We start from the raw sequence: 27,079 nt of genomic DNA, 5'->3' as shown, positions 1-27,079 counted from the left end.
TATGATTTTAATTATATCTCTGAGCCTTTTCTAGCTCATATTCCTTCAATTTTTTTTAAATATATTAAGTCTTGACAAAATTAAACTATAATTTAGGGTAAGGTGAAGCTAAATTTTATTGTTTAAAATGAGTATTATGTCATAGTATTTTCGTCATTTGCTTATTTGGCTTTTGGGAGAAAACTAAGCAGTTAAGTGTTATGAAGGTAATTAATATTTACATCTCTAATATTTTTTAATTTGGATGAAAAGATAAATATTAGATTATAGTTGAAAACCACTGACCATTAGCAAGGTTTTTTTTAAATTAGTAAACCTTATTTTTTTAGGGCAGTTTTAGTTTCACAACAAAAGTACAGCAAATTCTTATATACTTCCTGTTTGCACTCATGTACAACTTCCCTTACTATACACATCCTGACCAAAGTGGTATATTTTTTACAGTCGAACCTACATTGACACATCTTTACCCAAAGTCCATAGTTTGTATTAGAGTCACTCTTTGTGTCATACATTCTATACGTTTTAACAAATGTATAATGACGTGTATCTACCGTGGTAGTATCATACAGAATAGTTTCACTGCCCTGAAAATCCTGTGCTCTGCCTATTCATCCCTCCCTGCCAACATTTAGACCACTTATTTTTTTCATAGTCTCCTTTTCCATTTTTAGCATGTCATATAGTTGGAATTATATAGTATGCAGTCTTCTCAAATTGACTTGTTTCATTTAGTAAGATGCACTTAAGTTTCCTCCATGTCTTTTTCATTGCTTGATTGCTAATTTCTTTTTAGCACTGAATAATGTCACATGGTCTTCATGTACCACAGTTTATTTATCCACTTACCTACTGAAGGCATCTTGGTTACTTCCAAGTTTTGTCAGTTATGGACAAAAAGTTATTCAACTTCACTTCTTACCAAAGAAATGTCTATAAGTTTTTTTTTTTTTCTTAATCCTTAAATTTTGGTTTTAATCTCTTCCACTTTCTTCTTTCTTACTTTCTCTAACATACCTGTGGCTGATCTGTGTACTCACTTTTTTTATGTTTTATTCATCAATGCTTGAATCAAAACTATGTCACTTGTTAAATATAAAGCAAGCTCAAATAATAAAAACTGACTTGTTTCCTACACTCACAAAACCTATTGAGATTTCCTTTGCAGTAATAAGTTGATTAGAGGAATATTGACATGTTTACAATATGAACCTTCCAAATTATGATCATGGTATGTCTCTCCATTTATTTAGGTCTTTTAAAATTTCTTTGATATTTTATAGTGCTTAGTGTTGAGGTCTTGACCATCTTTCATTAGATTTACTCCAGGCATTTTTTATGCTATTATAGCTGATAGTATTTTTTAAATCCCCCTTTCTATTTGCTTTTGCTAAATTTAAGTACCATTTATTTTTGGCTGGGTCATGTAAGGCTGACACATGTGTCATGAGGGGCTGGGAGGAGAAACTGCGGGCTGTGTAGGGTGGTCAGCCCTTACTCCAGAGGGTCCACAAGTTTTGTCAACCTTTAAAGGTATGGAGATGTGAGATAAAAATCAAGCGCTCTTGACTATGGGATTTCTGGTCAAGATGGAGGCATAGGTAGACATGCTTCACCTCCTTACAAAATCATAAGAAGGATCACAACTAACCACAACAGCAACAAGAAAAGCACCCAAAACTGCCATAAAATTGAACTGTATGGAAATCCGACAACCAAGGATTTAAAGAAATATTGATCCAAATGGATAGGAGGGGCCTGGGAGGAGAGGACATGGTGTGGCAGCCATGAAGCAGCTACCGGTGGAACAGGAGGTCTCACATTCATGTGTGGTAGATAAAAATTCTGAATGATTCCTGGGGAGTGATTGATCAGTCAGTCCCAGGTCAGACTATGCAGGCCAGGGTTCCAGCACTGGGAAAATAAAGCCTCATAACGTCTGGCTGTAAAAACCAGTGGGGATTGGGGCGGTGGAAGAAACTACTGGTCTCTTGGGAGAGACCATATAAAGGGCCCACCCAGTCCTAGAATTTATGCAAACCTACCCACTTTAGGAACCAACAGCAGGGCAACAGCTAGAGGGGTGCCAGTCACATGCAGGAAGTGGGTGAAGTGACTGCAAGCAGGGTGAGTGCTGAGCAAGCCTCCAGCAGCCGGGCAGCAGCACCATCCCCTCTCCAACCACTCCCCCACATACACAGCCACAAAATGGTGAAGCTGGTTGCTCCACCCTGGGGAATACCTAATCCTCCACCCCATAAAACTTAACAGGTGCACTAAGGAGTCAAAGCAGCTCTACCTGATACACAGAAACAAACAGGGAGGCTGCCAACTTGAGGAGACAGAGAAATATGGCCCAAATGAAAGAACAGAACAAAATCCCAGAAAGAACTAAGAGAGAGCCAACTTAGATGCAGAGTCCAAAACACATGATAAGGATGCTGGGAGAACTCATTGAGTATGGCAAAAGCATAAGGCTACACTAAGTGAAATGAAAAATCTACAGGGAACTAACAGTGAAGGGAAGAAAGCTGGGGTTCAAATCAACAATTTGGAACATAAGGAAGAAAACAGTCAACCAGAACAGAATGAAGAAACAAGAACTCAAAAATGAGTAGAGAATAAGACTCTGGGACAACTCCAAAAGCGCCAACATCCGAATCATAAGGATGCCAGAAGGAGAAGAGGAAGAACAAGACATTTGAAAACTTATTTGAAAAAATAATAAAAGAAAACTCTAATTTGATGAAGGAAATAGACATACAAGTGCAGGAAGCACAGAGTCCCAAACAAGTTGGACCAAAAGAAGACCACACCAAGACACATAATTAAAATGCCAAAGGTTAAAGATAAAGAGAATATTAAAAGCAGCAAGAGAAAAGGGGACAGTTACCTACAAAGGAGTTCTCATAAGACTATAAGCTAATTTTTCAAAAGAAACTTTGCAGGCAAGAGGGACTGTCAAGAATTATTCAAAGTGATGAAAAGCAAGAACCTACAACCTAGGTTACTCTATCCAACAAAGCTATCATCATTTAGAATGGAAGAGCAGATAAAGTGCTTCTCAGACAAGGTATAGCTGAAGGAGTCTATCTTCACCAAGCCCTTATTATAAGAAATGTTAAAGGGACTTGATCAAAACTATGAACAGTAAAGTGACAAGAAACTGACAACTATCAACAGCCGAATCTAAAAAACAAACAGTTTAAGCAAACAACTAGAACAGGAACAGAATCAGATTTGGAGATCATTTTAAGAGTTATCAGCAGAGAGGATAAGGGGGAGAGTGGAGGAAATGGTACAGGGATAAAGCAACATAATTGGTAGGTACCAAATAGACAAGGGGATGTTAAGAACTGTATAGGAAATGGAGAACCCCAAAAACTTATGTGTATGACCCATGGACATGTACTAAGGGGAGAATTGCTGGAGCTTAATGAGGTACTGGGCAGAGAGGAGCAAAAGGGGAAAAATTGGGACAACTACAATAGCATAATCAATAAAATATACTTAAAAATACAATTTTATTTTTGAGTGCTGATTTTATATTCTTATACCTGTTAAATACATGTTCTCTTTTAATTCCATATTTGCCTTTTCTCTCTTACTGTATTAGTACTTTATCTACCATGTTAGAACATCAGTATCTTTTTTGCTTTTATTATTTTAATTTATAAATCATGTTTATTCTATTACAGTTGTCTCAATTTTTACCCCTTTACCTCCTCCACCCATCACACCCCCACCCCCCACTCCCACAGTCAATTCCCACTCTGTTGTCCATGTCCATGGGTCATTCATGCATGTTCTTTGTCTAGTCCCTTCCCCTTCTTTCCACCATTGTCCTCTTTCCCCCTCCCCTCTGGTCACTTTCAGTCTGCTCCATGTTCCCATGCCTGTGGTTTATTTTGTTCATTAGTTTATTTTGTTGAATATAGTCCAGTTATAGGTGTGGTCATATGGTAATTGTCTTTTATCAACTGGCTTAATTCACTTAGCTTAATATTCTCCACTTCCATCCATGTTGTCACAAAAGGTAGGAGTTCCATCTCTCTTTCCTGCTTAAATGCAGATTGATTTTATTCATTTTTTTAAATGTCAAAGTTAATTATAAAATATTTTTTAAAATTTAAAACCATTATGAAGTCTCAGCAATTAAACCAACATGACAGCAACACAGAAATAATCAAGTAGATCAATGAACTATAATGAGCATTCTAGAGACATATGTATATATCTTTCTACAATATAATATGTGATTAAGTTGATATTTCAAATGATGGGTAAAATAAGGCTTATTCAACAAATAAGGTGCATGGACCACTACTACTTTAAATAAAACAAATATAGAACCCTATTTCACACATTATACAAGAAATAGTCAAGTTGAGTTAAAAATCAATACATAGAATCTAAGAAGTTTTAGGAGAAAATACAAACTAATATTTTTCTTACCCTGAAGTAAAATATTCAAACCCAGAAGTTATAAAGTAAATATTGACAATATGACTATATTAAACATTTAACTATATGGTAATGTACATATAAAAAAAAGTTAAAGGACAAAGAATAGAATAGAAAAGTATTTGCAACACATCTAAAACATGGTTAATAGGTTTTGGGTTTTTTTAGGAAAAAAAGTTCTACAAACCTTCAATCAATAAATGGATAAAGAATACCAAAAATTCATTTAAAGCATTTTAAAAAGAAAATAGAAATAGGCAAGAAATATACTAAAACAGGTTTAGTGTCAACAAATAGTAAAGGAACAATTAAAATAACATCATTGTCACAATCGGATTAATGAGTATTAAAAATATTGGTAATATCAAGTATTGGCAACTCTGAAAGTAACTGGGTATCATAGAAACTTTTCTTCATCTTAACGTGGTCCCTTTAGCATATTTTGCAGTGGTGGTTTGGTGGAGGTGTAGTCTTTTAACCTTCTTTTGTCTGGGAAACTCCTTATTTTGATTTCCATTTTAATTGAGAGCCTTGCTGGGTAGAGCAGTCTTGGTTGCAGGCCTTTGCTTTTCATTCCTTGGAATATTTCTTGCCACTCATTCTGGCCTGTAGCGTTTCTGTTGAGAAGTCAGATGCTAGCCGTATCGGGGTTCCCTTTTATGTTAGTACTTCTTTCTCTCGCTTCCTTTAGGATTCTCTGTTTGTCTTTGATATTTGCCATTTAATGATGATGTGTCTTGGAGTGGGCCTCATAGGATTCCTCCTGAATGGGACCCTCTGTGCCTCCGGGACTTGTGTGACTTTTTCTCTCCTCCAATTAGGAAAGTTTTCCATCATTACTTTTTCAAACAGGCTCTCTATCCCTTCCTCATCCTCTTCTCCTTTTGGTATCTCTATCATATGGATACTATTACATTTCAGGTAGTCCTGCATTTCTCTAGATGCCTCTTCATTCTTTTTGAGTCTTCTTTCATTTTCTTGCTCTTTCTGGGAGCTTTTGTCTACCTTGTCCTCCAGCTCGCTGATTCGGTCCTCAGCTTCGTCTAATCTGCTTTTGATTCCTTCTACTGTGTTCTTCAATTCAGAAATTGTATTCTTCATTTCCTCTTGTCTCTTATTGACAGTTTCTATGTCCTTTTTCATGCTGATATAGTTTGCAGTAAGTTCCTCGTAGTTTCCCTGTAGTTTTTGGTAATTCTCTCTGAGCTCAGTCAGCTCATTGAGCTTTCTTAGAACCGTTGTTTGGAACTCAATATCTGATAGTTTACTTGCCTCTATTTCGTTTAGTTTTTTTGTGAGGATTCCTCCTTTCCCTTCTAGTGGGGCTTATTTCTTTGTCTTCCCATTATTTGATAGAGACTCTTCTCTTTTACTTCTGTTTCTTAAGTTGATCTGTCTTGATTTCCTGACTTTGTGGTATGAACTTATATGGTTGGAGACCGCTGTTTTTACTTTCTGGATCTGCCTCTGATGATGTCAAATGTCGTCCCTGTCTGACCTTAAGCAGTCTGTTTGAGACATCCAGTAATCTACTGTTTGTGCCTGTCTCCTTCAGCTGTTAATCTATTCACTCTGCACTCAGCAGGGTGCCTTAGATAGCTCATGGAGGGGCAGAGTCCCTCCTGGGGGCGGGGTTATTAGGTCCTTTTATGCTACTGCCGTATGGGGGACGAGTCCACACTGGAATCCCATTCTCTCCCCAAAGCCTCCATCCCCAGTGTCTCCTCAAGTGTCACCAGACCTCTCTGCACCTCATTTAGCCAGGAATCTACTGTCCGTGGCTGGCACTCTGCACTCAGCAGGCAGCTTAGACAGCATAGGGCGGGGTAGAATTTCACCTGGGGGTGGGACTATTTGGTCCTTTGACGCTGGTGCCACTCAGAGGGTATGGTCTCTGCCTGAGCAAGATGGCTACTGCCGCATGAGGGATGAGTCAACACCAAGATCCCTCTGGCTGCTCTTTCAGTTCTCTCCCCAAAGCCTCCTTCCCCACTCTCTCCTCAGACATCTCTAGCCCGCTCTGCTCCCGTGTTTGCTGGAGACCAGGGTAAGTGGCTGCAAATGAAAATTTATGCGTTGGCCTTCTGAACAGTTCTTTGGGTTTTCAGCTACCTGACTGTGGTAGAGAGCAACCCTGCCACTTTTCATAGCTCTCTGTTTTCTCTGTACCTTTTGGGCTGTGGTGCTGTGGGCCAGAGATCCCCGCTTTTGGTTTAGACCATGCTCTTCTCAGGGGAATCCAACTGGCCGTTTCAATATCCTGGTGCTGCCACCCTTGGGCACCCCGCCCGCCTTCTCAGGTCTGTACCATACTCCTTACCAGTTAGATTGCGCTAAAGCCGATTCTTCTGTCTCCGAAGTTACAAGGCTCCTCTCTCGCTCTTGTTCAGTTGTTTGTTCCACGTGATTTCTCCACAATTTAGGTGTAATTCCAGATTTTTCCTGGGAGGATATCAGTGTGACTTCCACTCACTCCTCCGCCATATTGATTCCCTCTCTTTTCTATATATGACTATAAAATATCACTCTACTGCCAAGCAATGAGAACACAAATGTTTTTATTCTTATCTCTGATATTTTAGATTTTTTAATCCTCAAGTAAGGATTAAAAGAAAAGCAACAGTTTCTTCAAGCTAGAGGCATCATACTCCCTGACTTCAAATTATACTAGAAATCTCTAGTAATCAAAACAGCATGGTATTAACACATAAGTAGATCAATGGCATAGAATTGAGATCCCAGAAATAAACGCACACATATATGGCAACTAATTTTCAACCACGGAGCCAAGAATATACATGGAGAAAGGAAAGTCTCTTCAATAAATGGTATTGGGAAAACTGGGAAGCCACATGCAAAAGAATGAAAGTAGACTGCCATCTGACACCATACACAAAAATTAACTCATAGTGAATTAAAGATTTGGGTATGAGACCTGAAACAATAAAATGCCTAAGAAGAAAACATAGGCACTAAACTTATGGACTTTGGTCTCAGACAAGTTTTTGTGATATTGGCCATATAGACAAGGGAAGAAAAAGCAAAAATTAAAAAAATGGGACTACATCACACTAAAGAGCTTCTGCATAGAAAAAGAAACCATCAATAAAACAAAAAGGCAACCAACCAAATGGGAGAAAATATTTGCAGATGATATCTCCAATAGGGGCTAATATCCAAAATATATAAAGAACTCCTACAACTCTAATGACCATAGCCACACATATACAAACAATCCAATTTTAAAAATGGGCAGAGGACCTAAATAAATACTTTTCCCAAGAAGACATACAGATTGCCAGCATATGTATGGAAAAGATGTTCAACATTGCTAGTTATAAGGGAAATGCAAATCAAAACCATATTGAGATACCAATTCACACCTGTTAGAATGACTATTATCAATAAATCAAAAAATAACAAGTGTTGGAGGAGAGAAGAGAGAACACTCATGCACTGCTGGTGAGAATGTACATTGGTGTAGCCCCTATGGAAAACGGGATAGAAGTTCCTCAAAAAATTAAGAATAGAACTACCATATGACCCAGAAATCCCACTTCTGGGTATCTACCTGAAAAAGTTTGAAAACATTTATTTTTAAAGTTACATGTACCAATATAATCATTGAAGTATAATTTATAATAACCAAGACATGGAGACAACCTAAATGTCCTTTGATGGATTATTGGGTAAAGATGATCTACATCTAGACAATGGAATACTACTTGGCCATTAAAAAGATGAATTATTGCCATTTGAGAAAACATGGATAGATTTTGAGATTACTATGCTAAGTGAAATAAGACAGAAAAGGACAAGAATTCTGATTTCACTCATGTGGGATATAACACAAAAAACAATAAATGAACTAACAAAACAAAAGGGTCATAGATACAAACAACAGGATGGTTGTTATCAAAGGAAAAGGGGGCTGGGGAAGGATGAAGAGGGTATGGGAGGTCAAATACAAGGTGACAGGAGACCAGACTTCCAATGGTGAACACACGATAAGTTATACAGATATCGTATTATAAAGTTGTATATCTGAAATTTAGGTAATGTTATTAACTGATGTTACCCCAATAAATTTAATTAAAAAATAGGTTGTTAGATGAATTATCATGGGAAGGCCTGATAGATCTGTGTGTGTGTGTGTGTGTGTGTGTGTACAAATACATATATGTAAATGAACATAAATGATACACCATTAGGGAAGTTTAATTTATATAGGACAAGATTAAGATTTTCTCCATCTCTGATATTTTTTAAAGATATTATTTATTTATTATTAGAGATAGGGGGAGGGAGGGAGAAATAGAGAGAAAGATTTATGTGCAACAGACACATCAATTGGTTGGTCCCCACTGGGGACCTGGCCCACAACTGATGCATGTGTCCTGACTGGGAATTGAACTGGTGACCTTTCAGTTCACAGGCCAGTGCTCAATTCACTGAGCCACACCAGCCAGGGCTCTGATATTATTTGATTCTATAAATACTAGCATTATATTGCCATAATTAAAAGAAGAATTTAATCTGCATGAAGGAGGATCAGAAAACCAATGTCAATATTCTAAAGTTTGGTATTTTGGATACCCATAAGCACAAATGAATTGGTGCATTGCATACAAATGCTATTTCATCTGCTCTGCTAGATCAAATGCTATTCTAGAGGTGCAAAGCTAGAGCAGGAGGAGTCACTGACATAATTAAACCTTCAAGGCATCTGTGCCTCTAGTGGTTGACTAGCAATTTCACTTGTTCTGCATCCAGAAAGAATAATTACAGCTTAATTATTAGTGCCACAGTTAGAAATTAAGCTGGACTCCTTAGGTAAAAGTCTGTGGGATAGGAGGATGAGTGTAAAAGAAACTGGGAAGACATGATCAAAGTCTGAAGTAGTTTGTGGAGGAAAGGTCAGATTTTTCTGGTTTTGTTAATAAATTACTCAAAAGTAAAATTGGTGAAAATATTGTTGTGTGGAGTATCTGAGAGTTTCCTGCTTATGTTCTCCTCTAGGACTGTTATGGTATCATGATTTATATTTAAGTCTTTTATCCATCTTAAGTTTATTTTTGTGTATGGTGTAAGTTGGTGGTCGAATTTAATTTTTTTGCATGTAGCTGTCCAGATCTCCCAACACCAAGGAATTGTATTCTTAACTATTTTGCATTCTTTTTTTTTTTTTTTCTGAACGACCCATGGACAAGGACAACAGGGTGGGGAATGACTGTGGGAGCAGGGGTTGGGGGCGAACTGGGCAGAGGAGGGCAAGGGGGGGGATTGGGAAAACTATAGTAGAAAAACAATAAAATATTTTTTAAAATAAAAGATTTTATTTATTCATTTTTAGAGGGAGGGAGAAAAAGAGTGAGAGAAACATCGATGTGAGAAACATGGATTGGTTGCCTCTCACATGCGCCCCAATCAGGGACTGAACCTGCAACGCAGACATGCGCCCCGACTAGGCACCGACCAGCAACTCTTTGCTTTGCCCAGCCAACTGAGCCACACCAGTCAGGAAATAAGATTGTTTTTATTGTGCAAAGTTAATATGGAACCATTTAATGGTTTGACTGGTGACTGGGTGATTTTATATTCTGTGCTGTCCAATATAGTAGCCAAGAGCCACACAGGGCTATTGAGCAATTACAATGTGCCTAGGCTGAATTGAAATGTGCTATAACTGTAACATGCATAATGGATTGTGAATATTTAGATAAAAAGTGATTATAAAATATCTCAGTAATGTTTGAATTGGTTACATATTGAAATGATAATTTAAAAGTTAAGAAACAGGTGAAATTAATTATAATATTATATTTTATTTTATTCTCTATTTCCAAAATATTTTGCATTCTTTTGCAGTACTCCAGCACTGCCTTTCCCATCTTGTAATGTGTTGCTCTCACTTCTCCAGCTTTAGCTTTTACATAAATATTCTTTGAATGAACTAGTCTCTCAGACCCAACCCTTTCTTTTCGTATAGATTTCAGCTTTGCTCTGAGTCAGGCAGTGCCTGAAGCCAACACCCACAGGGTTAAACCTAGTTCCTGAAGCCACCCCCCTCCTATTCCCCTTTTCCCAGTAGGCTGGCAGTTGTCCCGAGTGCTTACCAAAGCCAAGTGCTTGAAGAGAGAGAAAGACACCAGCGATGAATCCTTTCCAGAAAAATGAGTCCAAGGAAACTTTTTTTTCACCTGTCTCCACTGAAGAGGTATCACCTCGATGTCCCAGCCTTCCAAAGAAGCCATCTCCGGTGAGTCCCCAGATTCATTTATGCCTCTAACAGGGGTAGACTTGCACTTTTGGCTCTCTTCCTTTGCCTCTTGGAGCTTCAGGCTGAACCACATTAGGTTATTACAGCTATTCTTTCCTGGAGTTAGAATTAACATGAAAACCAAATCTAAACAGAGGTTTCCTTTACTTAGGAGATGAAACAGCAAGAAGAGGTAGTCAAAGTTCTTCATTTGAGATTCAGGATTTGCTGTATGTCATTGCATGTATATTCTGAATTTATCTGGGGCAAAGGGGGAAAAAAGTAATTTAAAAGTCCAGGGAAACTTGGCAAGGACTCCTGTCTGGAGAACTGTGTGTGATTGTTCTCTCTCTACCAGTATAAAAACTCAGCCCTTAGCTCCCCCTGTGTGCAGAGTCAGGCTGGACATCAAGAGAAATTTTAGAATAATAGATCCAGTCTCTGTTACTATGTGTCCGGCTTACAGTGGGACACAGGATAGAGAAACAAAGAAGTAATAACAGTATTTTGCATTATATACTTGTTTAAACACTTCCAAATTCATTATCTCATGGAATCTTCACATCAAATTCCTGTAGTTGAGAGGGTACAGTAATAATAGCCAATAATTACTGAGTTCTTAATATGGGCCAATAGGTGGTATTATTCTCATTTCTTTGGAATAAAAGAACTGAGGCATCATGACAGGTGTAGTGACATACCAGGGTCAGCATGTTAAGCCAGCGAGTGACAATATTACATAGCTAGTGAAGTGTGTTAACAAAATGTCAGTTTGAGTAATTCTCAGACTGTGAGCTGGGAAGGTAAGAAGCCAGTTCATCATGTCTTTCAAGCAAGTTATGGTCATACATTTACATAATATTTAAGACAGTTACTTATATCTATCCATATGGATAAAAGAATGGAAAAAAATTTTTGTTACTTTATCTATTTATTTATTTTGTTATAGATCTTCTGATCGCATACAATCTGTCTGCTTACAAAGATGCATAAATTTCTTATGAAATAAGAGGCAATACAAATCTCATAAGATTTGGCTCTTCCAAGGACATATCTTTATCCCCCCCTTCACATTTGTTGGGCTATCATAATGGGTAGGGATTCGAAATAAAAGATAACATTCCTTATATTCTGACTGATACAGTGCATGAAATAGCATAGTCCTTTTAATATCCAATAGAATTACAAAAAATATTACCAAATTTCTTTCAAAGGATGAATGGACATTTAATTTTACAAGATTTAAGAACTCTCTGCCTAAGGTCAAGGCGATCAATCAGCTTACCTTTAGCTATCTGTGTTGGGCTCTGAGCCTTATTCCAGCAGCCTCTGTAGGGAAACCATCATCACATTGCCAGGATTCCTCCCAGCATGGCAAAAAGGGCAGGTGGGGACAAGGAGGTTAGTTTGCACAGAGGAGCTAAGCAGGTTACCAACATGTAAATGTAACTGTGTGGATATCAAGTGCTCTCTATATAGGCCACCTCTTCGTTCTGTTTCTAGAAATAAGTAATGACTAATCTGCTCAGGCTTTTCAGTTAGTAGGTGTGGGAAGATAAGCAGGCCCTGTGTCTAGGATCAAGGAATGTCTGGACAGTTCCATGATAAATGAATGAGGAACAAGTCACATTCCGAATAGCTTCTATCATTCCTAAATCAGCAGTGCAAACACTTTTAGTAAATAGTAGCTGTTTCATGAAGAATAGGCACCATTGCTTCACATTCCTTATCATGGTGACTTAAAATAAATGAATTTTTCTGCTGTGAAACAACATAGTGGTTTAAATGGGGCAGGGGAAGGGGGAAGCTTATGTTTGAACCATTGTCTTTTCTGCTTCATAGAAAATCTTTGGCTCCAACTATCCACTGAGCATTGTCTTCATTGTGGTGAATGAATTCTGTGAGCGTTTTTCCTATTATGGAATGAAAGGTAATTTTGTATCTCACAGTCTTACTCTTCTCTACTCATCCTCACTCCATGTTTGTAATGTCTGGTCTTCTTGTATGCATTTATTTCCTTTATGCACTCTTTCTGTCTTCATCCAAATTGGTCCTTTCCTTTGGCCAAGACTTAACAATAAATGCCTCATGGGATTTCTCCTAATAAGTGATACAGGGCAAGAATAGAAAGGCCTAACAGAAACCAAAACAGGGTCTGTGAGAATGTAAACTGGAAAATGTTCACTATCTGAATTCCATTTTTCATATCTCTTCCTCAGTTCTATGAACTGTATTGTTGCTGAGAAGGAGAAGGAAGGGATATTAGAAGTACCATGTTATATGTATGGCCTTAATGATGGTATGTGTGCACATAGACTGAAGGGAAGAATATTGAATTTGTAGACTAAACATCACCCCATTCACAGCTCCCATGGGCCCTGCTTCTAGTGCCTGGCAGTCACTCCTCAGTCCTTCACTGAAAGGAATATTGAAGGCCAAGATCACCTTCAAAGACCAGAGATCAAATGTACTTCTCTTCCATAAGTCAATTTAATGCATCTATCTTATTTTGCCTCCCTTTTTTCACTTTAGCGGTGCTGACCCTGTACTTCCTGTATTTCCTGCACTGGAATGAAGATACTTCCACATCTGTATACCATGCCTTCAGCAGCCTCTGTTATTTCACTCCCATCCTGGGGGCAGCCATTGCTGACTCATGGTTGGGAAAATTCAAGTAAGGAAGATGGAAGATCACATCCCCAAGAGCTTCACAGATTAATTGAGCAGAGGTTACCACTTAGAGCCTCTTCTTCCAAACAAGAATATATTGTGTCATCCATGACAAATAGAATCTCTCTAAGACAGACATTGTCAGTTTTTCCATTATTTTTACATCCTTTTCAATCAGGAGTTTTTTACTTTCTTAAATCTAATTTTAATCCTCTGTCCTGTAGTTTAAACCCAGTTCTTATTCTGATCTCAGGGGGAAAAAACATTGCTACCCACAAGAAAATTTATAATTTATAATTTTAGAGACCTCAGTGTAACTATTTGATATACTCTCCATCTCCTCTCCATATTGAATCATCCCAAGTCCTTTGGTATCTTCCTATGAGTCCCTTTTTCCTGTTCTATTACCATCTCTTTTTCTCTTCTCTAACCTCTTCCTGTTGAGAATATAAATGTTTTTATGAGTTAGGCTAATGGTCAATTCAATTGAGTTGAATCTTTTAAGTCCCTGAAAATAGCACCAAGAGACACTAAGAAAATAGCACCTACTATAGTTATCCCCTATAACATTATCCTCATAGGCTAGAGATGGATCTTAGATATCCATCACTCAGTTATTTTCTGTGGATTTGTCCCCTATAGATTTATCTAAATTAGCATTTCTCAATCCTGTTGAAAATTGGTTGTATAGGATATAATGAGTATTGTGTAGGAAAATAAAGATCTCATGGTGAAATAAGTTTGGAAAATGCAAGGCTGAATGAAGCTTAAAATGTTTCTTTACTGCAAGACTTGTAGACTTTAACATGCTAATATGCACTGTAAAATCTCAAAAAGAAGGCTATGTCACTTAGTGTTTCCCAAACTTGTCTGATCATAGAATATTATTTCAGGGTATCTTGTGGACCTACTGTTTCAAGGAATCCTCTTTAGTAAACATTGGTTCATATCTCATTGTTCCAAAGTGTTTGATCGGCATCTTATGTATAGTTACAACCTATATATAAAGTACTAAACAGTTTTCTGACTTGAAAGGGGGGTGGTGAGTGGATGGCTGAGATGTATGTATGCTCCTTATGTAGTATTCGTTTCCAAGTCCATTCATATAAGGGACTGGCACTACCTGCAGAATAAAAAGAATAAGCTGTGGTCTCTATTCAGTTATAGAATAGAAGACTTACATATATAACTAGTACTGTACTTTTATCTATTTTTAAATGACTTCCTTTAAAATTAAAAGAGCATAGCTCTGGGATTTGGTGAACAATAGCTTCCTATCAATTTCAGAGGAAATATAACAATCTCCACTTACACTCTCTGTCTCAATCCTTTTTGAGGTATTCTTTATTTTTTTAAATTATTTTTACTGAGGTAGGACTCATATAAAGTACAAAAATCCAAAGGTCTTAAGTGTATGGCTTGATGAATTTTTGCGTATGTATCACCATTACCTACATTATTCTCCCTAGGCTTTTTGTTCCCCTCAATATTCCTCTCTCTTGCCTTCAAATTATCCCTTAGAAGCAGGTGAAGATCTCTGATAGCTTTAAACAAACAGAACTATTGTTAACCCTCCTTTCAAACTGTCTTCTTTTTCTTATTACCATTATTTCCAAACTTTAAAAAGAATCATCTATATTTGTTGCTTTCCTTTCTTACTGTTCATTATCACCCATTAAGGCAGAGTAATATAAGGTAATGCAGTAGAATCCAATTCAATTTAATTTAATCTGATAGCATTTAATTCAGTAAATGTTTGTCAAACATCTATTTGTTCAAAAAAATACGGGGGATCAAGAGTTAGATAAGACACAAATACCTGCTTCATATTGTTCATATGCAACTACTTTAAATGCAGAGCAGCAGATTTTGGTAAGTACAATAAAATACAGCATAAATCATCTCTTTATCCTGTTGAAATTCTTCCCTCTAAGATCATTGACAATGCTTTTTTTGTTAACAAATTCTGGTGGTCTTTTCTAGATTCTTATCCACTTTGTACTTGTTTTAACATTTTAGTCTGTTTATCATTCCTGTATTCTTGAAAATTCCTGGGCTTCTCTAACACTGCATTTTCTGGTTTTCTTCCTCATATTTTTTTTTTCTTCCTTAATTGACTTCTGTTTTTTCCCTTTTGTTTACCTAACTCATTCCTGATTGTAGGCATTTCTGCAGGGTGTATCATTTTCTCTTTCTCCAGATTCTCTTTTAGCAGTCCTATGGTGTCAATATTAGCTATATGCAGATAGTTCCTCAAACTCCATAATCTGAACTTCTCACTCAGTATGCATTATAACTGCATCTTGCCATTTATCTCCTGGATGTTCTACTTTATCCCACTTTCCAAACCTATACCACCCACATTCAGTCAGTTATCAAATTCTACCAATTCAATTTCTACACTATCTCTCACATTTATCACTCTTCAACAGTGAATCTCACTGCCATTTATTGCCACTACTCAAGTTTTGGTCTTCATTACCTCTAAATTGGGCTATTGATGTGGACACCTAAAATGTCATCATCACTTCCCATATCTTTTTCTTAGAATTGAGCCTATGCACTACTACTATGCCAAATTAATCTTCCTAAAAGAAGTCTCTGTTCACATTACTACTCTGCTCAAAATTTTCTGATGACTAATCCATTTCTACTAATCTCAACCCAACTGACCTTTCTGCTCTTTTTGTCATACTTCCTTTGAAGAATATTTTTTAGAGAAAAATGAATACTACTAATATTTCCCTAATAATAGTCAGTGCATATCTTACCTATTCTGTTTGCCCTGTTTCTACTTTGTGGAATCTCTTTTCTGCCCATCCTCCCTTGTCCAAACTGTTTAAGGCTCAGTTCAAATGCCTCCTATGTTATGGATTATTCTCTGCTCCTCACCTTTCACTACTAGTCAGAAGTAATCTAATCTATGAACTTATTTTTTATCCTCATATGGCATTTACTAAATTCTTATCTTCTTATAATTATTCATGTAAAAGTCTAATATTTTCTTCTAAATAGAGAATAAAGTCTCATCTATATTTTTATCCCCAGCATCTAGAAGAGTGCTTGATAAATGTTTCAGTTAATAAATCTATTCACCCTCAATGTAGTCACAAGACTGATAGCTGTGGGCTGGCAGGAAGGTGACCTTTATCTCTACTGTTGGTTCTCATATCCTGTAACCCATGCCTATCAGTCGGACTCGATATTGACAATCACTTACAACCACTCTCTTAAATGTGTTTATTACCAAATATGCTTTTAGATGTCCTATCTACACTTCTGCTTTCTCTTTCTCCTAGTGGGTCTATAGCACTTTCTCCTCCCTTCTATCTTTTCTGTCTGGTTAGAGCTGATGCTCTTCACACCAGGTCTCTTCCTTTGTGATCACTGCACATACTCTTCAGTTTCTAAGCTCTAATTAAAATTAGTTCTGGAGGTGAAATAAAATGTAAAAGTTCTTCTTCTTTCCTCTTCTATTTCTACATTAACTTGGGCATGATAACATGAAAGGAACACTAGTCTATGAATTAGAACATTAGAAGTTCTAGACCTAATCCTAATACTAATTGGAATGTCACTTTAGGACTATCAAAACTTTGACCCCTCTGATTTTATTTTCCTTATTTGCAAATGGGAGTCTGTTTAAAACAGTTCTGTGTTATATGTTTGGAATTACAATGATCCCAATGATCTCATTTCAAATGTGGAATTTCCAAGTCTTTCTTGACTTCTTTCTCCTTCTATTACTTTCCTGCCATTAGCTTCCTCTCTTATATTCTTCATATCCTTAACCTTTCACCTAGAAAGATGACTATTTTCCTTCTAAGCCATGTATACTTCTCTCACTCATTTAGTTCAATAATTTGATATTGCTCTGATCTCCCTACTCAGATGCTATTACTCCAGCTCAGACTCTGTTTGCTTTTTCTCTCTGATGATCTAACATAGATCATCTCTTTTGTATAGCTGGCCTTTTTTCAGTTCCTTTTCATTCCCATTCTTTCTATTCTTTTTATTCCAAAAAAGAGAACTTTTCTCTAGAAGACCCTACCTGCAAAATGTTTTGCAAAATGCTGCCCCTTCGTTCTCATTTTAATTAGCCCTTCTGATAGTAATTAGTCACCCAATTTTTTATCCTCTACTTGCCATTATGAATCTTCTAAGATCCCTTCCCTGGAGAGCCAACCTAGGAAGATTAGACATTTAGAAAGAGAAATCCACACCTAAATTTCTGGTATTTTCAGCCTCTCTCTTTGATACCTTCATTTTATTCATTATATTTCACATTAGCATGTAATACTTTAAAATTACAGATATAGAATTTCCAAGTTTCCTACTAACATTCTACTTATACATAAAGAGAATAATAGTGTGGTGATAAACATAAAGAGTGTGTTGTATATATGGTCATATGATTAATTTCAGTGTGTATATTTCTACATATGTTCTTACCAGAATTTCTCACTCTTTTACTTTCTGTTTGCCATTCAGATTTCTCTGGCTCCTTTCCTACACTTGGTTAAAACCTCTAACATTCAGGGCAAAGAGTTCCTCTCTCTTTTTCTGGTCTGTTTACTTCATTTGCCTTTATTATTTCTATTTGAATTTCCTAGGTAATTTTTCCCTCCTCCCATCTTATGTATCCTGGCAATGAGAATAGTATGAACTCTGAGTTTATATTACTCAAGTCTCTGAATGCTGTTTCTAGGCTGACTAATTTAACTCTCTCAACAGGACAATTATCTCTCTATCTTTGGTGTATGTGCTTGGCCATGTGATCAAGTCCTTGGGTGCCTTACCAATACTGGGGGGACACGTAGTACACACGTGAGTAAAATCATGGAATAAACTGAACCATTTTCTTCCATTAGGTAAACATCTCATGTATTCATTACAGATTATTTTCCATTTTCTTATCAAAGAAGTCCCTTTATTTTATAACCTACTGTTGTTTTATTACCAAATTGGTTAAGAAAAAATTATTTACCAGTCAAACTCTTTCCTATTTTATCTGAGTTAATTTGTTTTTATTAATATTTGGAGACTTGTAGAATGCCTAGTTACTATCCTCTTCATAAAAACTCATCATGTGCTTGAAGATAAACATTAAAACCTTTATGCCCTGAATATTCCCTCACCTATTTACCTATCCATATATCTGTACTTTACCAGGGTCAAAAAAATGTCTGTAATATTTCCTTATAATTCATTATAGAAGTCATATTCAAAGCTTGGATATTTTTTCATTTATGTGTAGTTCCATATATTCCAGATGCTCTACCCATTTTTACTACAGTTATTGATGTTTATGGGGCAACAAGCATTTCATAGCTTTTTATGTCAGTTCAGTCAGTAAAGATGATTACAGTTGTTTAAGAAATCGGTCATATGTATTCAGGCTTATCATGTGCCTATACATGTATTTATCCAGTAAGTTAAGAATTTTCTTTGCAATTTAATAAATATTAGATACCTCCTTATTTGTATCCCATCAAAAATCAGTGACACTGCTCCTACTAATTATAATGAATTTTAACATTGTGTTGTGTGCTTATTAATAGAATAGAAATTCATAAGGTCTTTCTGTTGAATTGCCTCTTTGACTAAAACAAGACTGGGAACCAGAGCTTTAATTTTGACGTTGCTTCAATATGTGCTTGCTTCTATTTGTTGTACACAAGGAGTAAATGAAAATGTCAGGGACAAAATCCTCCCATGTAATAAATGCATTCTGGCAGAGGCTCAAGGATCATAAATCTCTTAAGTGTCCTCAAGTCTTTCCTGGGAGTAAAAGCAGATGGAAAGTGCCCACAGGTTAGAAATGTAAAGGAAGTCTTTGCCCTTATATACTTTTTTTCCCCTCATGTAGCTCTACATTCAATTTCTACAGATGTGCTTAATATCAATATGGTTAGTGTCCTCACCTCTCCATTTCAGAGTCCTATCTTTGGTCGGCCTGAGTCTAATAGCTTTGGGGACAGGAGGTATCAAACCCTGCGTGGCAGCTTTTGGTGGAGACCAGTTTGAAAAAAACCATGTAAGAGTCCTGTTAATCCTATATTTTCAAGAATTTGGAGCAGATATTAAAAGAGGTACCTGGCATTTGCCAAGATTGAAGTATTTGACTGGTGAGATGGTATCTGAGGCATTGTGTTTCATTATGGGTGCTGGTCATTAATAGAGAGAAAAAGTGAAACTGTTCAAAGGAAAGTGACCAGGGTGGTAGATGGGCTAAAAGACACCTCTTATGAAGAAAGGTTGAGGGAAAGGGAAATATTTAGCCTAGATAAGAAAAGAATGAAAAAGAATATAATTGCTCTCTATACATTTTTGGCAAATGTCAGTAATTAAGCCTGAGACCAAAACTATAGGAAACTAGCTTTTTGCTTGATGGAAGGAAAAACTTTAAACAGGCAGAGTTTGAGGTAGTGAGTTTACTCTCACTTGAAGTATTTAAGAGAAAATGCGGTACACACTTTGGGAATGTGAGGGGATGAGTAGAGTAGAGATGATTTAAGTATCTCTAACTTTGAGACTCTATGAAAGGGCAAAATGACCAAATAGGATGAGTTTCTATAGATGAACTTGTCTGGATCAGCAATTTTCAAATGATAATGCCACAAGAATTTTCAAAACATGCAGTACCTGACTATTTAACCAGGAGCACTGATCTCTTTTCCATTAGGTTGTCAAATTAAAAAAGAAATGACAACAGGCAACACAGCAGTACCCAGCTGGTATAAATAAATCAAAATTAGACCTACTTTTTGTCAAATCAGCAAAAAATATATTTTTTGATGGGCCACAGAATTTTAGTAATTAGTTTACATGTGCAATGAGATGAGAAAGGTTGAAAATTGCTGGGCTTGATTATTCTCTCTTTTTACAAATACTTTTCATTGTCAATGGGGGAAAAAGAATATGAATAAGGTAAGAGTGGCCCTATATGAGGATGCAGTGAGAAATAAGGAAGGGCAATAGTTTATTCTTAGATCAGCCAAAATTTCTGCCTTCCTCCCTTTTGCTCTCAGTTTTCTGTTTGGTCTGTCTTCATGTATCCATTCCCTCTTCTATAGATATTTACCATGGGTCTAGTTTTTCTCCCTCTGTTTTCTCTTAGTGTCTTGTCTTCCTGAGGTCATAAGTTAAATGGTCTCTTTCCGTTCAAACCACTTTAGTAATCTTTTTATATTCTTTATATGTGTTGGCATCCATAGACCATAATTGTTTGTTGAGTTTGGAGAAATAACACAGCTTTGACAAGTGGGATTCTATACATGATGAACTATGCAAATATGTGGATGAAATAAAGTTTAAATAGAGAGCAGAAGAAGAAGTGAAATACACTATAAAATAGAAAATAGGGAGGACATTTTGCTGTGTCAGGAAAAGGTCTGGGGTGCCAAAACGAAGTACAGCAGTACACAACGAATAAAGCATTACCAACTTTATTTGAAAGTTGCTTCATTGATAACTGCTCCACAAAGATATTTAATAATAGGACACACACCCAGCTCCACAAAGATATTTAATAATAGGACACACCCACCTCCAAGTTTCCATCAGCCACTTTTCATAAGCACTAGGTGAATTACCCTACTCTACTGTCCTATGTTCTAATCCTATCCCTACCACACATTTCACAAATATCTATTATTTAAATCAATCAATCAATCAAGCATTTAATTTGGTCAATAGATATCTATTTAGTCTGTAATATATGTAGGTGCTATGCTTGGTAGTGGTGATTACATAAGTGAGTAACACATCATGATTTATGTCCTAAAGGAACTCACAACATCCTGAAACAGACATTTAATGCAAAGAAATTAATATATAACACAGTGGCATGATGTACAGGGTGATCGTTTTTGGCCAGATAAAGGGGTAAATGAATGTTAAAGATGCTTGTACTGGGGTTTAAAAATGGGTAAGTGGTTGTATGGGGTGAGCCAGGTCTGTTTTAAAATATCTAATATAATATTCAGATACCATGGAGGCAATATCTGAATCTGTCTCTGTGTGTGTACCTCCAGCTGAATCTGAACATAGAGTAGAGTGCAGCTAAGAGGCATATTGAACTGATGATGTTTCCTGTTTGTTTCAGGAAGAGGAACGGGCTAGATACTTCTCAGTCTTCTATCTCTCCATCAATGCAGGGAGCTTGATTTCTACATTTATCACACCCATGCTAAGAGGTTAGAATCTCTTCTGAGGGGCCCTATATAAAGCTTTATTCCTGCCAGCCAAAAATCTGTCCAAGACTTCCTGCTCTTTATTCTCCTCTTTAATAAGGGCTTGAAAACCTGAGAGAATTTCTTTCAATCTTGACTTGTCTGGTTCCAAAGAAGGATTATATATTAGGCGATGGGAGGAAAGAGAACATCTATGTCTACAACCTCAAAAACCTGAGCTTGCAGATAAAACATCAAAGACTCAAGATTCAGGGTTATGTTTTTTCTTTAGGAGATGTGCAGTGTTTTGGGGAAGACTGCTATGCATTGGCTTTTGGAGTTCCAGGATTGCTGATGGTGATAGCACTTGGTAAGTCCAGTGGGGCAGAGGAAGTCTGCCAAATGTAAAACATCATGTAAGCACTTTACACAAACTACTTTATTCAAGCCTCACACTAACTCTTTTAGATTGGTATTATTTTAGGGGTTTTCCTTAAACATTGGAGATAAATTAACTAAACTCAGAAACCTGTTTTTAAAAGCACTCAAGATTACACAGCTAATAAGACTCCTGGAGAGCTTTCAAAAAGACTGATCTCTGGGCTTGATGTAGGACCAATTAAATCAGCTTCTTTGGGGAATAGGGACTGATCATCTATAATTTTTTAAATATCTAGATGACTGTACTGTATAGTCAAGGTTGAGTTCCACTGCTCTACACTACAAGATGTGTGGAAGAAAGGAAGATAATTAATCTTTTCTCTCAAACTAGCATATTTCATCTGATAGTTACTTACCTGGTAATTGGAAGACATTCTTAATTCTTTGGGCTTTATAAAGTTGCTTCTAGGTTTAGCTGTTTCTACCCTACTCTGCAATGCTCCCAAGGCATTTGCTCTCATGTAAAGAGGATAAGAGAAGTTGGATAAGTAGGTGGGGACTCATGCAACTTAGATCAAGTGGCATTCTCTTTGTCACTGATAACCCTGTAATGGAAGAGGAAAGGAGAGGTGTGGATTGCTTAGTTTACACAGTCTAAGAGGAAACTTGGACATGATTGTTTCTAATCATTGACCTGGAAATCTATTTTCACTCTGAACCTTTGGTAACAATCTCATGGAGGATGTCCAGTCCAAACACTTAAAGAACTCAATAGAGGAAAAAGAGCCCAGAGACTCAATGTTCAGTGTGATAATTTTCTCCTAGGGTCTGGCTAATAGTAATACTCAGATTCCAATTCCAATTCCAAGGAAATTTATGTATTATTCAGGAGAGCTGTGATAACACATTCCCTGCTTCCCTCTCCCTTCAAAGCCAAACATTTTCCCTAATAGTTTCCTGGTTTTCCAGTGATAAGAACTATGTGTCCTTCTCTGGATCATTGTACAATAATAATGTTTACATATAAGAGTAATTATGAGCCAAAACAGATGCTACAAGTGAAATTTTTATAAATTATGAAATGCTAAACAAGTACTAGCTATCATTATTATTCAGCTGCTTCAGTTTTCTTAGTACTAAAAAATAACTCAATCCTTTGACTTTCCACTATAATTTAATTAATATTTTCATTAATTCATTTGACAAACATTTGTTTAACATCCCTATAATGTATCTGATTCTGCACTAGATATTGGGGTCATATTGGTGCATGAGACAACTACAGTTCATGCTTTCAAGAAAACTTATAAAAATGGGAACAACTGTAACTCAACAACAATAAAAAATAAATTAATAAAAACTTATATAGCCCAGCAGGAAGAGGGAGACAAATAAACAGGAATTTACAATATGGTATGATCAGTGTCACAACCAAGGTGGTATATAGAAAGCTACAAGAACACATAAGAGGAATGTCTGCATAAGACTTTGAGGGTCAAAAACGGTTTGCCTAAAGAAATGATGTCTAAGAGTAGAAATGAAGAATTAACAGCAATCACTCAAAGAACAGATTGGAAGTGAAACAGAAATAGGAAAATGGTATATATAAGACAAGGAAGTGAAAAATAATATGACATATTCAAAAGCCTTACAAGAATTGAGATTGCCTAGAGCATAAATGAGAAAAATAAAGAAGAGAAATAGAAATCAGATAATGAAAAACCTTTTAAGTAATAAAAGAATTAGAAGTTTAGCAGGACAAAGGAGGGCTACAAAAAGATTTTGAACGAAGGAATGATTGTTAGATTTTTATTTTTCAGTGGTGTCTCTGACTATAATGTGCAGAAAGGGTGAATGAAGAACACTATTTATCTTGATTACTGAACTTTTGGCACCTCATTAACTTTTGTGCTCAAGCTGAGTGCCTCACTCAGCTCATCTTTTCCCAGCCCTGGTAGAATTGACAAAACTTGATATGATTGGATATGTGAAGTGAGGGAGAAGGTAAGTCAAAGTTCAATTTATGGTTCTGACTTGAGCAGATGAGTAGATAGATAGTGGGGTCATAAACTGAGATAATGAGGGAGAACAAGTTTGGGGCAATTCCAATGAATTTACTTTTGACCATGTTATATTTTAGGTATCTTGGAATATAAAACTAGAGTTATTAAGCAGTTATTTGATATCTTAGAACATATAATTAGAGTTATTAAGCAGTTATTTGGAGGTACAGGTTTAGAGCTCAGAATACATGTTTGGGCTGTAGGTAAATATTGAGCACTATTAGTATAAGGATAGTGATTAAGCCATAGCAATAGTGGAAATAACTAAGAGATAACAAGACAAAGGTGAAAAAGAGGGTTAGGATAAAACCCCAAAGAGCACCAGCATTAAAAGATAAGCAAAGACTGCCCTGGCTGGTGTGGCTCAGTGGACTGAGTGCCAGCCTGTGAACTGAGAAAGGTCACTGGTTCAGTTCTCTGCCAGGGCATGTGCCTGGGTTGCAAGCCAGGTCCCCAGATGGGGGCATGCAAGAGGCAGCTGATCAATGTATCTTTCACACATTGATGTTTCTCTCTCTCCCTTCCCCTCTCTCTAAAAATAAATAAAATCTTTTTTTAAGAAAAGTAGGCAAAGAGGAAAAGCCCGCAAAATAGCAAAAGTATTTCAAGAAGAAAGGAAACCATTCCCCACAAATGTCACTGAGTAGGACATTGAATTAATGGTAAAAAAAAAAAAAAAAAAAAAAAGTCCATTAAATATAACAACAAGAAGGTCACTGATTTGGTGATATCAATTATAGAAAAATGGTGGATTCAAGATTAATTGGGAAGTGAATAAGAGATAAGAAAGGGAAAACAGTATTTATAGCTAAAAGGTGACATGGAGTTAAGAGGATATCAAACATGCTTGGCTATCATTGGGAAGACTCCATTAAAGAAAAGTTGAAGATGCAAGATGAAGGCAATGTAATCAGTATGAAAGCACACATGGCAGAATCACTTTTGTGCAGGAGGAGGAACATTACCTTCAACTAACTGGAGTGAGGAAGTTGAGGGAGTTTCCATTTTCTTCTATCATCCACTACAGGGATATGATGAAAAGGGGGTTCTATAATAAATTGACAAGTCCAATGACCAAAAGTAACCTCCAAGAGCTATATGATCATAAATTCCTAACTGGCTAAGTCCTAGTGTGTTCCATGCCCCAGGCATATTACTGTTTTAGTCAAAAGTTTGTCTTTGCCTTCCACAAATCTTGTCCATTGCTTTTGTGCATCTAGGTTAATACACCTTTGAAATGCCTCTTTTCCATACCCCTCAAAGGTGTACCCACCCTTAAGGAGTACATAAACTGATTAACTGTCTTGTATTCCAATCCCTGCCTTGCTTTCTCCTACCTTTCTGTAAGCTTCTTCACCCCATTCTTTAATTCCAAATGCATAAAAGAAACTGCATAACTGTCATTCTCAAGAGCATTTGAAATCATGCCTCCTGGTATTGTCATCAGTGTGGCTCAAATAAACTCATAAAATTCTCTACAGGTTTGGACATCTCATATTAACAGGGAGAAGAGAAACTCAGGGTTCCTACTCATCTTCCTTTAAAAGTAGCCTTGACATTTAAAGGTGACATTTTTGAGTTGATTACCTGGCCTTCCTTTTATCACTCCAAATTCTGAATTGAAATCAGAATCCCTGAAATTTCCAGCCTATTTCTAGGATCATTCTTATTTTCAGGGGCAGTGTATTTCCTATCCAAAATCTTCATCTTGTCTAGATACCTCTTTATTTGCTCACTTATCTCCCAGGATTAGCATTCTCTTCCCAAACTATTTTTTTCTATCAACAATAAGAAGACTGGTGTAGGTAAAAAGTGCTATTTGGAGAAGCATTGGGGAAACTGAGGATGAGTAAAGAAAAGGTGGTAGAGTGAATGTGACTGCGGAATGGAGACATTAAAAAGTTAAGATGAGTAAAAGGAAGGTGATTCAGGCATTCTCATGTCTAAGGATATGGGAAAATGCTACTGAGAAAGGCATCTTTGTTAAAGGATCTGCTAAAGGGACATCTTGCTGGAGTCTGAAAATCCATGAAGGAGGGAAGTACATCTAGAAGGGTAACAAGGTGGAGTCTTCCCATTGATTTTAGCTAAACTTGATAAATTTGAAAAAAAAATAGCACTTTATAATTATAAAAGTCATATCAGCTCATTGCTGATTATTTGTAAAGTAAAATGAAAATAAAATAAAATTTACCTATAAGTACCTGTGGAGGTGTGGCTAAAAGAATAAAAATTGAGTTAAGGGGAAGAGAACAGAATAGTACAGAACAGAATGTTTTGTAGGAATGATGAATAATGATTAGAGCATAGAATACTTAATGGAGAGTAATGAAACATAAAGTGGGAAACAGTGGGTTGAGGTGAGCTCCTCTGTGGACAGAGGCCATGTCTTTTTTCTTATCTTTATTCCTAGTAGTGTCTAGCACAACGTGTTATACAAGAATGAGTGAATGAGATGCTTTATGATGTTTAAGAGCATGGATTTTTTAATCAGACAGGTCTCAGATCTAAAGTGCAGTTTCTGGCAATTTCTAGTTTTGTAACCTTGTACCAGTTGCTTAATTCCTTTAATCTTCAATTTCTTTAAGTATAAAATGGACATAGTAGTACATGTTTTGTGAGGTTAAATCCATTCATGTATGTAAAATGCTTAATATTTTGTATTGACTAATAAACCTTCAATAGATAGTTAGTAATCATAAGGACAATGATGAATTTGGGATGGCCTTTCATGCCCGGGGTTTGGGCTTATCAGGTAGGTCCTGAAAAGACGATTTTAATTTGGCATCAGATAAGAGAAAGAAGAGACCAGGGATGTTGGCCATTTTAATAACCCAGGGTAGAAGCTGTGAGGTCCTAAATAAGAGTCATAACAATGGTGGTAGAAAGGAGGGGGCAGCCTGAAGAAAGAGGACCAAAGAGAGTTGGTAACATATCAGATGGAGAGATGAAGGAAAAAGAATGAGGATTCAAAGATGACTTCCATTTCTGTGATTACAGGAAAGTCTCAACAGATACCTCTTTTAACAGTTGACCATTTTATTCCGTTTTTGGCTTCCATAATTTTT

At 36.6% G+C, this 27,079-nt stretch overlaps 1 protein-coding gene across 1 annotated transcript in view; it reads left to right on the top strand.

Annotated features, from left to right (window-relative positions):
- The first annotated feature begins 10,603 nt into the window (after positions 1 to 10,603).
- The window catches only part of SLC15A2 (solute carrier family 15 member 2), a 30,204-nt gene continuing 13,728 nt past the window's right edge, over positions 10,604 to 27,079 (top strand). The window contains exons 1-7 of the mRNA XM_054575222.1: positions 10,604 to 10,723; positions 12,566 to 12,653; positions 13,256 to 13,397; positions 18,128 to 18,220; positions 19,331 to 19,430; positions 21,501 to 21,591; positions 21,860 to 21,937. Of these exons, the coding sequence (XP_054431197.1) occupies positions 10,619 to 10,723; positions 12,566 to 12,653; positions 13,256 to 13,397; positions 18,128 to 18,220; positions 19,331 to 19,430; positions 21,501 to 21,591; positions 21,860 to 21,937 (697 nt within the window). The 5' untranslated portion in view covers positions 10,604 to 10,618. The remainder of the gene's footprint in view (positions 10,724 to 12,565; positions 12,654 to 13,255; positions 13,398 to 18,127; positions 18,221 to 19,330; positions 19,431 to 21,500; positions 21,592 to 21,859; positions 21,938 to 27,079) is intronic.

This window comes from Pteronotus mesoamericanus, unplaced genomic scaffold (assembly GCF_021234165.1).
Source record: "Pteronotus mesoamericanus isolate MK-2021 breed Mesoamerican mustached bat unplaced genomic scaffold, CSHL_Meso_final contig_27, whole genome shotgun sequence".
Taxonomy (NCBI): domain Eukaryota; kingdom Metazoa; phylum Chordata; class Mammalia; order Chiroptera; family Mormoopidae; genus Pteronotus; species Pteronotus mesoamericanus.
Note: the sequence above shows the minus strand (reverse complement) of the source record. Positions and strands in the feature narration are given on the sequence as shown.